Source organism: Vulpes lagopus, chromosome X (assembly GCF_018345385.1).
Source record: "Vulpes lagopus strain Blue_001 chromosome X, ASM1834538v1, whole genome shotgun sequence".
NCBI lineage: Eukaryota > Metazoa > Chordata > Mammalia > Carnivora > Canidae > Vulpes > Vulpes lagopus.
In genome coordinates, this window is record NC_054848.1 from 100629033 (window position 1) to 100642373 (window position 13341).

Consider the following 13341-nt stretch of genomic DNA (forward strand, 5'->3'; position numbering starts at 1 on the left):
CCTTCAATAATCTATTTCAATGATCCAAAGAACCCTGTCAAACTTTCCTACCTCAAACCTAAGCCTTTCATGCTACAGATTAATTCTTAATGTTTTTATTTTTAACTTTTTTCTTATTAACATATATACCTCTTCATATCCTTTTGTGTAAGCACAGCACTTTAAATTTATTTCTATTAAGCTTCATGTTGTGAAATTCAACCTATCCATCATTCCAATTTCTCTAGTTCCTTCCTTTTGAATCTGGGTTAATCCAAAGTATTTGCTAGCTCTCCAGTATTATGTATTCCATAAACTTGACAGGGACATTCTAACAGTCCAAGAACACTCTAAATTTATGTTAAAGTTTTAAGAAATATCTGATCTTATAAAACATCTGCCAAAATTAGTGTCTTCGATATAGCAACTCAGATTTTTTTTTAGATTTTTCTTTTTATTCAGCTTGAACTGATAATACAAAATGAATCAAACAAAATATTAAGCATTGCTTCACACCCCTATTAGCACTTTAGGTCAAGAAAACATTTATGATAAACAGCAACTACTTAAAAATGTCCATTATTTGGGGGTACCTGGGTGGCTCAGTCAGTTAAGTGTCTATCTCTTGATTTGAGCTCAAGTCATTATCTCGGTGGTGACTGCATGCCCTGCATCAAGCTCTGCACTGGACGTGGAGCCTGCTTAAGGTTCTCCCTCCCTCTCCCCCGCTCTCTCATCACCTCTCTCCATCTCTAAAACAAAAAAAAAGGTCCATTGTTTGCATTGTTAGTTTCTGGTGCTTTTAATTTTTAGGCTATATAAATCTATTTTTGTCTTAATTACCTCAGCTGACAAAAGACTGACAATGCTAACATTAAAAATGTGTTATATTTAAAAAAGTGTTCAGGGGATCCCTGGGTGGCTCGGTGGTTTGGCGCCTGCCTTTGGCCCAGGGCGCGATCCTGGGGTCCCGGGATCGAGTCCCACGTCGGGCTCCCGGCATGGAGCCTGCTTCTCCCTCCTCCTGTGTCTCTGCCTCTCTCTCTCTCTCTCTATGTCTATCATAAATAAATAAATAAATCTTTAAAAAAATAAAAATAAAAAAGTGTTCAATATCAATTTGAACACTGTCAAGAAGCACTAGAAATTAAGAGGAACACAATTCATGTTAGAAAGTAACAAAGTAAATTGCATGAAGCTAAAATATCTCTTCTACTTAATTATTCTCTGTCTCATCATATTCTTTTAAAGACTCAACTTAAGGGATCCCTGGGTGGCGCAGCGGTTTGGCGCCTGCCTTTGGCCCAGGGCGCGATCTTGGGGAGCCGGGATCGAATCCCACGTCAGGCTCCCGGTGCATGGAGCCTGCCTCTCCCTCTGCCTGTGTCTCTGCCTCTCTCACTCTCCCTCTCTCTCTGTGACTATCATAAATAAATAAAAATTATAAAAATAAAAAATAAAAAAAATAAAGACTCAACTTAGGCAACAATTCCTTCTCATTAAAAATCCTTAAGTTATTCACACAGTCTCAAATATCACCTAACTAATTACAAAGGGGGAAAGGTATCTTTAAAGAGGACAGCTCTGGAGGTCATCATATTAACCTAGGCCAATGTGCCTCCTGATGTGATACAGTAACAAATACACATCACTTATGTGACATTCTTGTCCAAAATGCTTAACCTAAATCTAACAATGAGCAAATGAGATAAATGTGGGATTCTACAAAACAATAAGCCTAGGCACGTTAAAAAGCCATTGTCATGAAAAACAAAAAGTTGTAGATTGAAAGAGACTGAAGAGAATCAACAATCAAATGCAATATGTGAACCCTGCCTGGAACATCAATTTAAAAAAAGAGCTATGAGAGGCACTCTGGGAACAATTGGAAAATTTTGTACATGGATTGTGTACCAGATGACATTACTGAATCAATGTTAACATTTTCAGGTAGGATATAGGTATTGTGGTTATGTAAGAAAAGGTCCTTATTTTTAGGAGATAAATGCTTAGGTATTTAGAGGTGAATACTCATGATGTCCACAGCTTACTTTCAATTAGCTCAGAAATCTAGATACATATATTTATGAATATCAGATACAGACATGTTTCTAAATATAGATATGTTCCTGTATTTCTGAATACAAAATACAAATTCTATATGTATATATAGATGCTATGTATGTATATACAAGTGCATATATGGGTAGAGGACAAAATGTTAACAATTAGAGAATCTAAATGAATATATGATATTCGAAATTTTTCAAGATAAAAAGTTGAAGAAAATAAGAAAAGAATACATACCATGGCAGTTCTAGACTTGATAAACCAGTCAAATCTAAACTGAGGAGCATTCCGTACACACTGTCTTAATTCTTCATATACGTTTTCTCTATCAAAGCCCATTTTGTGTAACATACAAATCAAGAATCTATCTTCTTCCTCAGTATAGTTCTTTCCTTTGCTGGTCCCATACTGAATACGCAACTGATGAAATGGAGCCTTGTATCTTGCAATCTGCAAATTTAAACAAAATAGCCACTTTGAAAGTGCAGTAAGTCAAAGCTAATTACCATGTCAATTAAAACAACCTGATAATAATTTTAAAATTACGAAATACAGTACTTTGGCATCCAGGGCTTTCTTGATACTGATCCTTCGTTGAATTCTTGCTTCTCCACGTTCAATTTGAGCCATAATTTTCTCAATGTCCTGTAATTCATTGCAACGTTCCCAAAATACAGCTGAAAAACAGAATTATCACTTTTCAGTAAGTGTACTAGCATCTTAAGTAAATGAATCCAAGGAACTGTAGAATAAATAATTAACAGGATATGATACAGTGAACTTTATACTATTTAAAACTAAGATTCAGATTCATCTCTGTGTGTGTGTGTGTGTGTGTGTGTGTGTGTATTCAATTATCAAATATCCTTAACTTATTTAAAAGTAAGGCCTCAGAAGGTTTTAGGTTAGTGAATCTTTTTTCGTGAAATACTATGGAATACTTAATTATCAATCAAAAATTACTAGAATTTCAAAAGATACTACAGATGTTAATTTAAGCTTTGCTTTCATTGAAACATGATATAGAAGCGACCATACACATAAAGTAAAACAGAAGAGAGGGTGGCCATATAAACTTGAGTACATAGCTTCCCTAGCATGCAAAAACAAAAATGAAACCCATTATCAAGAGATCACTCAAACTTCCTATGAAGCAGCAATTTCTACCAAAACTCTTACTTTACCTTTGGAACCACTCACACAATATTTCCAATGACCCATATCTTGTTTTCTAAACTTACTTGAAACAGCCTTTTCTCTCAAAAACAAAAAACATAAAAAACCCACAAAGTCACCCAAATTTGGCAGCTTTGTGTCACATGTTATGACTTCAGTGAAAGACTTTTTTTTTTTTTTGTGAAAGACCTTTTAATGGCATATTCTACCTTCTCAAATTTCTCATTTTTAGAGCCTATCACAAAAGAATGTTAGTGCTGATTTTTATCTATTTTTGTGGGGGTAGGGCTTCAACAACAAACATTATTTCTCACAGTTCTGGAGGCTGGCAAGTCCCAACATCAAGGTGCTGGCAGATTCCAAGTCCAGTGAGATCTCATACCCTGGTTCATAGATGACCATTTTCCCAATGTGTCTTCACATGGTGGAAAGGGTAAGGGAGCTCTCTGGGGTCTCTTCTATAAGGGCACTAATCTCATTCATGAGGGCTCCACCCTTACAACCTCATCACCTCCCAAAGGCCCCACCTGCTAATACCATCACATGTTGGGGGTTAGGATCTCAACATAGAATTTGAGGGGAAAGCATTCATCCCATAGCACAGAATTGGTACATTAGTGGGTCATTTTCTTCTTTGCACTAGACACTAACCACCCATGTCAGCATCACATGAGAAACTGTCACTCTGACTTTTATGAGCACCTTTGTTCATTTTTTCATTCTCTCACTTATTCGCTCAACATATAAATGCCTGCTATGTATAATATGCTCACAAGCAGCCAATTGTATACATTTCTTCTTTTATTGTAACAAACTACATAAAGCCGTTGCATCTCCCTACCCTCTGACGTGGGCCCCAATTAAGCTGTCCTGAGCTAGTCATGCCACCTGAACACCTGACACTGTATTTTTTAATCACTTGTTTTCCCACAATTTCATACACATTGATGCTATTTTGAAGAAAATTCTACTTCAGAAAATCCCTCTGCACAAAATCTCTTATACTCTACATTATATTCATGCTGCTAGAATTTTTCTCTCTCATCTATTTTTACCCTAAGCCCCCAAATGCTCTAAAACTTATGTGATAAAGCTTAAGAGTAATAGTGATATTATGCCAGAATCAAGGAAAAGGAAACTCATAAATCTGATATTATATAAAATAAAAACTCAATATAATCAGCCTCTAAATTCCCTGGTAATCACCAGAGAAACTCTTTTCAGATTTCCAAAAGAAAAAAGTGTCTTATCTCTAATGAACCTGGATTTCTCTAAGCACTAACACTCTAGATAAATTAAAAGCTTTTTCTAGTTTATATCCATTTTTGGTGTATTTATTAGTATTATAATGTTTCCTCTCTGCTATTTTTCACTGCAAAAACACAGAATTTCAGTTGTTAAGCTGAATAGGCTTTGAGGGGTTAGCAGAGAAACCTAAACCTACTTCGTAATATTGCTTCTATAAGAAAAAAATGCTCTAGATTCTAAACAGCTCATATTGAGACTAAATTTGAAAGTTCAATCTATGGGACGCCCGGGTGGCTCAGTGGTTGAGTGTCTGCCTTCAGCCCAGGGTGTGATCCTGGGGTCCTGGGATAGAGTCCCACATTGGGATCTCTGCAGGGAGACTGCTTCTCCCTCTGCCTGTGTCTCCGCCTCTCTCTGTGTCTCTCATGAACAAATAAATAAAATCTTTAAAGAAAAAGAAAGTTCAATCTATTTGGAAGTTAGAAACTTACTATTCTACATATGGAAAACTTGATAGAGATAATTACATATTTTAAATAAGATTTCTTTCTCTTTTTTAAAAAAAGATTTATTTATTCATGAGAGACACAAAGAGAGAGAGAGGCAGAGACACAGGCAGAGGGAGAAGCAGGCTCCCCGCAGGGAGCCCAAAGTAGAACAAGATCCTGGATTCCAGGATCACACCCTGAGCCAAAGGCAGACCCTCAGCCACTGAGCCACCCAGGTGTCCCTCTTTCTCTCTCTCTTTTTTTAAAGATTCTATTTATTTATTCCTGAGAGACACAGAGAGAGAAAGGCAGAGACACAGGCAGTGGGAGAAGCAGGCTCACTGCAGGGAGCCCAATACAGGCATCAATCTCAGGACCCCAAGATCACGACCTGAGCCAAAGGCAGACGCTCAACCACTGAGCCACCCAGGCATCCCAGTAAGATTTCTTTCAGAAGCCTGAGGTTGGGTATGCTATGATATGGGAATTAGTATTAACTTTATATGCTTCAAGACCAAAGACACAGCTGAGAAAGAAAGGGATATGATTCTAGAACAAATCAAAAGAATTATTCAACCAGTCTTTTTAGATCTATTCCAGCTTGCCCCGAGTTAATGGAATGCACATGACCTGTCTAGAGTTGACTGGAACCCTGAGGGTGTTTGAGGATATAAAAGGGCCCGAGAGGAGTTTTCTACATCAAGGATGACCTAGAAAGACACTAATTCAATCACCCGAACCTGAAATCTCAGATTTGAATTGCCGAGAAGAGGACCAAAATTTCAGAGATGAGAAAGTGGGAAAAGAATTTTGTCAATGCTCATTCTATGGCTACACTCGTTTCATTAGGGCTTTATCTGGCTCTATTAGCTAACTACTAAGGACAACAGCAGTCCATTTAGATAAATCTTATAATCTTTTTGTGGAGATACAATTATATTTTATACTTTCACCTACACTTTATTCGAAAAAGTTTAAAAGATCTCTGAACAATGATACAATTAAATTGACACTAAAGAAATGAATAAGGATACAATCAAACACTATCTCTAAAATTATACACAAACCTGAATACTCCATAACTTCCTCAGGGGATTTGCCCTCCACCTCTCGAGCTATATTATCAATGTCATCTCTTCCATACTTCTCATTAGCTTTAATAAACTGGTTAAAATCTCGCTTAGTCCAGTTTGTGAATCCCTGTGAACAGAAATTAAGCATCATCAATTCAAGTTAAATTAGCAAACCCATTTATTGTTCTACTTATTTCTATACAATGATACATTAAAAACAGTTTAAAAGACTTAAAATGTTCCTCCTTACAAAATCCCAGGGTAATATTTAAAAAAAAAAAAAAAAAAAAAAAAAGGGCAGCCCCCGTGGCGCAGTGGTTTAGCGCCGCCTGCAGCCCGGGGCGTGATCCTGAAGCCCCGGGATCGAGTCCCATGTCGGGCTTTCTGCGTGGAGCCTGCTTCTCCCTCTGCCTCTCTCTCTCTGCATCTCTATGAATAAATAAATAAAATATTTAAAAAAAAAAAATCCCAGGGTTTTTTTTAGAATCAGAAGTTGAGTGTTATAAAACTAACTGCTTTTTGGACACCTGGGTGGCTCAGCAGTTGAGCATATGCCTTTGGCTCAGGGCGTGATCCCCTGGGATCACGTCCCACATCGGGCTCCGGGCATGGAGCCTGCTTCTCCCTCTGCCTGTGTCTCTCCCTCTCTCTCTGTCTCGAATGAATGAATGAATGAATGAATATTTTTTAAAAATAACTGCTTTTCTATCATGAAGAGACTGTACTTCTCTCCAAGTAAAACAAACCTATTACTAGTTCCAAGATATTGTATAGTTTTTAATTCTATACTTTATAGATGCCCACATTAAAATACAAATGCAATGATATAAAAATGCTAATATAAATAATGAAGTCTTCATACTCAAGTACTTCAACAGTTTTTTTTCAAAGATCTGTTCCCATGTAAATTAAGAAAGGAATGTGATTGTATTAGTTAAAAAAACAGAGAGGAAAATATAAGAATGTAGAAAAAAATTTGTAGGTCTTTACATCATTCCAAACTACAGGTGACCCTTGAATAATATGTGTTTAACTGTGTGGGCCCCCTTATACATGGATTTTTTTCGATAAATACTGTACAGTACTATAAATGTATCTTCTCTTCCTTATGATCTTCTTAACAACATTTTCTCTTCTCTAGCTTCCTTTATTGTAAGAACACAGTATGTAATACATGTAACATATAAATTATGTGTTAACTGACGTTTATGTCAGCAGTAAGGCTTCCAGTCAATCAGGAGGCAAGTTTTGGGAGAGCCAAAAGTTATAGGAAATTTTTCAGCTTATATGGAGAGTCAGCACCCCTAATACCCACATTGTTGAAGGGTCAACTATACTGTGAATACATAATTTTTATTCAAAATTGTATTCATAAATAGAATTTCTATTAATAGACTACTGATCCCATTCAATTTCTTTATTAAAAGACATAACAGTTGAACTAATCAATGTTTTAAATCTCTTTGGTATTATTAGTAGCTCTGTGATGTCATAAAACAAAGAATTTGTATTCTACTCTTTATATCCCAACCCGTAACAATGTGATATCCCCGGCTGTTCAAAACTCTATCCCTAGTCTTTAGCTGGTGAAGATTTCAGGTGACCCCACATTTTCTTTGCCATGATTTTTTTAAAAGATTAATTATTTAAGGTACCAGAGAAGGACGTTTAAAGATGAATTCAACTACTAGAAGGAGCAAAAAAATTGATTTTACTTCTAATTACAAAGTAAAGCAATTTCTCAATTGATACTGTATATTCACAATATAGTGTACATTCACCATATACTGTAAACCAAGTAGCATTCTAAGACCATAACTTTATTTTCACACTCAGGAAATAAATTGTGAAAATAAAACATGAAGATTTAAATGTTTTATTTTATTCTTTGGTTAAGTCCTAATATTCAGACAACTGCAATTACATTTTCAAACTTAACTTTATGACTTCCAGGCATTTGGCTCAAAAGCTTATGAATATAATTTGTAAAGATTCATTCAGTAAAATTATACAACATAACAAAGAAAAGACCTATATAATAAGATATAAATATAAAACTATCTTTCAGTAATTAATGTGGCAGCTTTCCTATCACTGTGCCTTGCATATTGTTCAAAAGAATCCACTGAATAAATAAATCTTGCTGACAACTTTCTATACTAAGGTGGTAACATAGAGTACACGTTTTGTTTATTATCTTGCAAGGATCTTTTATGCTGTAACTTTTTCTAGCTTCTACAGGTTATTCATCTTTTATAAATTATTTGTATATTGTTTCTACACTCATTAAACTCATTAAAGCGACGATACCAGAAAGTATTAATATTTTGTTCAAATGAAAATGTTCCCTATTTAATAACTATTAACTTCTAATTATACAATAATCATTTTATGAAGTTTCAGAAATCTCTCATTGTTGTATTAAAGTTCTCTCCAAGAAAGAATGAAAGGCATCTTGAGAATTATGAAATTATTCCATAAATAAAAGATTAGTAGAGTATAATTTCAGAGGACAGTTCACAGTCGATAAAATAAATTTAAAATTCCAAGAATATGCTAGTAATTATTATCTACCAGGATTCATACCTGGATTAACTGACTGATAAAAATACATGTCTTCTTAGTAATAACTGACACTTATATTTTGCATTTATGTATTTTCTAGTAATTCTGAATGGGTATATTCTACAAACACAATAAAAAATAGGAATAGCTATCTTAATGTATGTTTACAATATAGCCCTGAGTGTTGCTGATGTGTCTAATCAGCCCACACAATAAAAGATAAATGTGATCTTTTTTTTCTTTTTTCTACTAGCTAATTAGAAGCACTTCTGGCACTTAAAATAATTTACTTGTGTGAGAAGTTTTTCTTTTTCTTCAGTCTCTTCTGGTGTAAGAGGTTCAGCTCCGTCAATCTTTTTTTGCTCCTCTCTTTGAGCCACAGCTGGATTTGGAATATCAGGATTCCTTGGGACCTATAAACCAAGAGATGAATGTAAAGTAAACTGTTGGGAAAAGATAATTGAGGATGTATATACACATATCAATCTTAGAGTTATTTCAACAGTAAACAATTTAAAGTCATACCAGAATGACATATAATCCTCTCCATGTTCTTACTACCATGATATTACTAAAATAAAAACCATTCTTAAATGTGCTGCATGATATTTTAGAATTAAACCCCTTGCTAAAATGCCACATTATATTCTAGATTTAATCATAACTGTGGAACAAAATACATCCTTATAAAACTGTAATACATGGTAGTAACAATAATATTATGCCAACATCAACATTATACAATAAAATCTCAAGCCCAGAAAAAAACAGAAATAGTCCATATTCACCTGGCAATACAGACCAGGGTAGAGAAGTACAATGCACCTGAAGATTGCATTCAATGCTCTGATCAGTTCAAAATGCAAAAAGAAAGGTGTGATTTTTACTGCCTGCCAGGGTATGGAGAGGGAGAGCATCTTCACATAAAATGCAAAGACTGGAAGAAGTGAGAGGATAATGAAGAAGCAAAAAAAGTAGAGAATATATATGACGGAATGGGTAGCAGAGCACACAAATAGCTATGATGGAACCTGCAGTCAAGAGAAAAAGTTACAGTAGCAGTGACCAACAGAAATTCTAGTCTTTTAGATACAAAGCTACAAATACACTGACAACTAAGCAGAGAGCTCAAATCCAAAAGACTGGGGACAGGAGCTCAGCTCTCCAAGGAAGTAAGCAGTCAGCCATTCACTTGTATCTCAAAACTGTGGCCTCTATGTTCAATGTATCAGAGTGAACACAGACAACCAGGACAGTTCAGCAGTATAGAGCAGCAGTCATAGTATGGAGTGACAAACTAAGTCACTCAGGCCAAAGCCCCACACCATGTCTGTGTGCACCTGCAGTGACAACTCTAAGCACCCTAATTTAAGAGGACAGGTACATAACACGTGAAGTACAATTTATAGCATTCCATTAAACATGAAAAGGGTTGACACTAAGCCTTCCACTGTTTGATATGCACACCTACCATAAATAACTCATTCCCTAGGGATATCAAATAATCATGGCTTTACTACAATGTAATTATAATACATACCAGAGTACATTTTTCTAATTGTTATACATATCTCATAGAGTTTGAAACTATAGCATTGTACCTTGAACTAAGTATTTCTTAAAACAATTGCATCCAATGGTTTTTTAAATGTAAACCCTACTAACTGGGTCTAAAAGAATTACTGAAAAAAAAAACATGTTCATGTGCAATCATCAGTACCAGACAATCAAATAAGTACTGATTAAATGTCTATTATGGGGGGATCCCTGGGCGGCTCAGCGGTTTAGCGCCTGCCCAGGGCGTGATCCTGGAGTCCTGGGATCAAGTCCCAGATTGGGATCCCTGCAGGGAGCCTGCTTCTCCCTCTGTCTATGCCTCTGCCTCTCTCTCTCTCTATGTCTCTCATGAATAAATAAATAACATCTTTAAAAAATAAATAAATGTCTATTATGTCCATAGCACTATGATAGGTATTCATTGAAATATAAAAGTAGTGGATATGGTCCTTGCCTACAGGAAGATCACAACCTAGTTATGGAATTCTAAATTCTAAGGATTTGGGGACATGGAGAAGAAGAGGGAAACATTCTAGGCTGGAACAATATGGGCAAAAGTGGTGAAAGTAAGGCCAGGAAAGACCATATAGGGTTTATATTATAAAGGGATAAGAAACAAGGCCAGGTTGAGATAGATTTATAAGGGCTTTTGAAACTACACAGTAGTGGGGCACCTGGGTGGCTCAGGCAAGCATGTGACTCTTAATCGCAGCTCAGGTCTTGATCTCAGGGTCATGAGTTCAAACCCTATGACAGGCCCCATGCTGGGCAGTGAGCCTACTTAAACAAAAACTATACAGTAGACAACAGCAACCATTAGAGATTTTTCAGTAAAAGACTAAAGTGCCAAAATGTAGTGTTCTCACTTGTAAGCTTTGTGATGGATGGATTGAAGGAGGGAAGCAACTAGAGGTAAGAGAACCAGCTGAATGGTCATAATCTAGAAATGAGGTATGATCATCTGGCCTAGGATGGTAACAAATGGAAATAGAAAAGAAGGTATAAGTTAAAAATGAGATGCAGTTCAGTGACAAGCATGATCAAAAGTAACTTTTATCAAAAATAAATATAAAAAATAGCTTTTACAATAGCTAAATTCAAGTTTTAAATTATAGGCACACCAGCAATTCCATTCCTAATATATCTATCTATACAAAGACCTTTGCACACATGTTCACAGCAGCTTTACTCATAGCAGCCAAAAACCAGAAAACAGCCCGATGTCTACCAACATGAGAATGGATAAGCAAACTGTGATATATTCTTACAATGGAATAGTACTCAGCAATGAAAAGGAATGAGTAACTGATAATGGGACACGAATGCAACTCAAAAACATTATGCTAAGGGAAAGACACCTTACACATAATGTTTGATTCCATTTATGTGAAATTCTAAGGAAATAACTAATCTATGGAGGAAAATAATATCAGAACAGTGGTTGCCTCTGGGAAGTGAGTATAGAAATTGACTGGGAAGAGGCACTTTCTAGAGTGACAGAAATGTTCTATGTTTTTATAGGGGTTTCAGTTATGTCAGCATATACATTTGTCAAAATAAATTGAATAAAACACTTAAGATTTATACATTTCATTGTATGCAAATTTTACCTTAAAAAAAAGTGAGTAAATATTGAACCCTGGCTAATGATATGCATATTGAAGTGTTTCCAGGTAAAATATACTTATATCTGCAAGTTTGAAGTGCATAAAAAAATAAGTTGGATATCCATTTGCTAGAGGCTGGACAAATGGACAAATAGATGATAAAGTAAACACAGCAAGATGTAAACTGGAGAATATATGTGGTTGTGTACATAGATTTCACTGTATAGTTACTTCAATATTTTGTATGTTTACAATTTTTATAACAAAATTTTTGGGAAAAATTACAGATATAGCTTTAAAAGTTTTAACAGATCCTTGCTGGTATGTGAAATTACTTTGGCTTCAAATTTTAATTTTAACTGAAGAAAAACCTCTTTAATTTTAAGACATTTCTCTATCAAATAGCTTCGAAATTTCCATGTCCAACAAACCATACTTTAACAAAGTATTTCATAAACACCAAATTTTATGCCAGAAAATGGAAACATACCTGGAAACATACCCACACAAAATAAATTGTTATTCCTATGCAGATATCCCCAGTACTAAAAATTTCCACCTGAACTTTAATAAAAGTAAAATCATATTATATTATACCAATAGATTTTAGATTTTAGGCTCCATGGCAGACTACTTCTTCCACATCCACTGTTCATATTTTTAATACAGCAAAACTTTAGAATGACTTCATCAATGTTATGTTTACTAATTTTAATTCAAATACATAAAATTTAATTCAAATACTGCTAAAATTTTTAGAATTAGAAATGACTCAAAATTCCTACATTCTTATATCTCCTCCCATAAGAAAAAAGTCCTTAATATTCATCATTTTTAAAAGCTATTCATTTTTTACTTTATGAGGTTCTTATCAGCACTAAACTTCCTGGAGTGATTTCAAAGTGCTATGTAAGAATTAAGTAGACAAATTATAGACCAAAAATACTAAAGGGATACCTAGAAGCTAACCCAAGCATTCATACTGTGTGTCTTACTGTTGGCCCCCAGTAACACATAATACAGCCACAATTTAATTAAAGTTATCTTTCAAAAGGAAACATCTCAATTATTACTTAGATTTCTAGTCAGACACACTAAGGCATTTTCAATTAAGAGCTGTGTTCCATTGAAAAGTGAGGAAAAATTCTGGTCTTGGCTAGATTGAGTTTTAGCAAGCATTTCACAGAAATATGGAATAATGAATTAAATGTGGTGGCACAGAAACTGAAATCAGCACACTGTACTGTTCTACCACTGCAAACAGGTGGCTCACAATGGCACATTACCAAAACTCACAAAGATTATGGAACTTCCTTCATTTGTCAAATGTTTGTATCTGTCTCTAAAGAATTTTTTATGGAAAATAAATGTTAGAATGTTCTACAGCTTTCTTCAGCTTCAAATACAGCCAAAGTCTTTCACTCCAGGTCTTAGATTCAACGAGACTTCTAGATTCTCTGGATATTTTTAATTCTGCAATTGAAATTTCAATTAAGTCATCCACTACCAATAAAAAGATTTCAGGGAACACCGTGATTAAATACATTAAGTAATTCCTTTAAGTTGCAAAAGCAATAA

General features: G+C 35.1%; 1 protein-coding gene and 1 long non-coding RNA gene across 7 annotated transcripts in view; one reads left to right on the plus strand and one right to left on the minus strand.

Annotated features, from left to right (window-relative positions):
* Positions 1-13341, plus strand: part of LOC121483321 — a 37125-nt gene that overhangs the window by 16684 nt on the left and 7100 nt on the right. The window lies entirely within an intron of this gene.
* SMARCA1 (SWI/SNF related, matrix associated, actin dependent regulator of chromatin, subfamily a, member 1) overlaps positions 1-13341 on the minus strand; it is a 73243-nt gene that overhangs the window by 14079 nt on the left and 45823 nt on the right. For all 6 annotated transcript variants that reach the window (XM_041741759.1, XM_041741754.1, XM_041741758.1 and 3 more), the window contains 4 exons: positions 8890-9012; positions 6029-6161; positions 2608-2726; positions 2287-2499 (listed from right to left, as the gene is read on the minus strand). In XM_041741759.1, coding sequence (XP_041597693.1) covers positions 2287-2499; positions 2608-2726; positions 6029-6161; positions 8890-9012 — 588 coding nt within the window. The remainder of the gene's footprint in view (positions 1-2286; positions 2500-2607; positions 2727-6028; positions 6162-8889; positions 9013-13341) is intronic.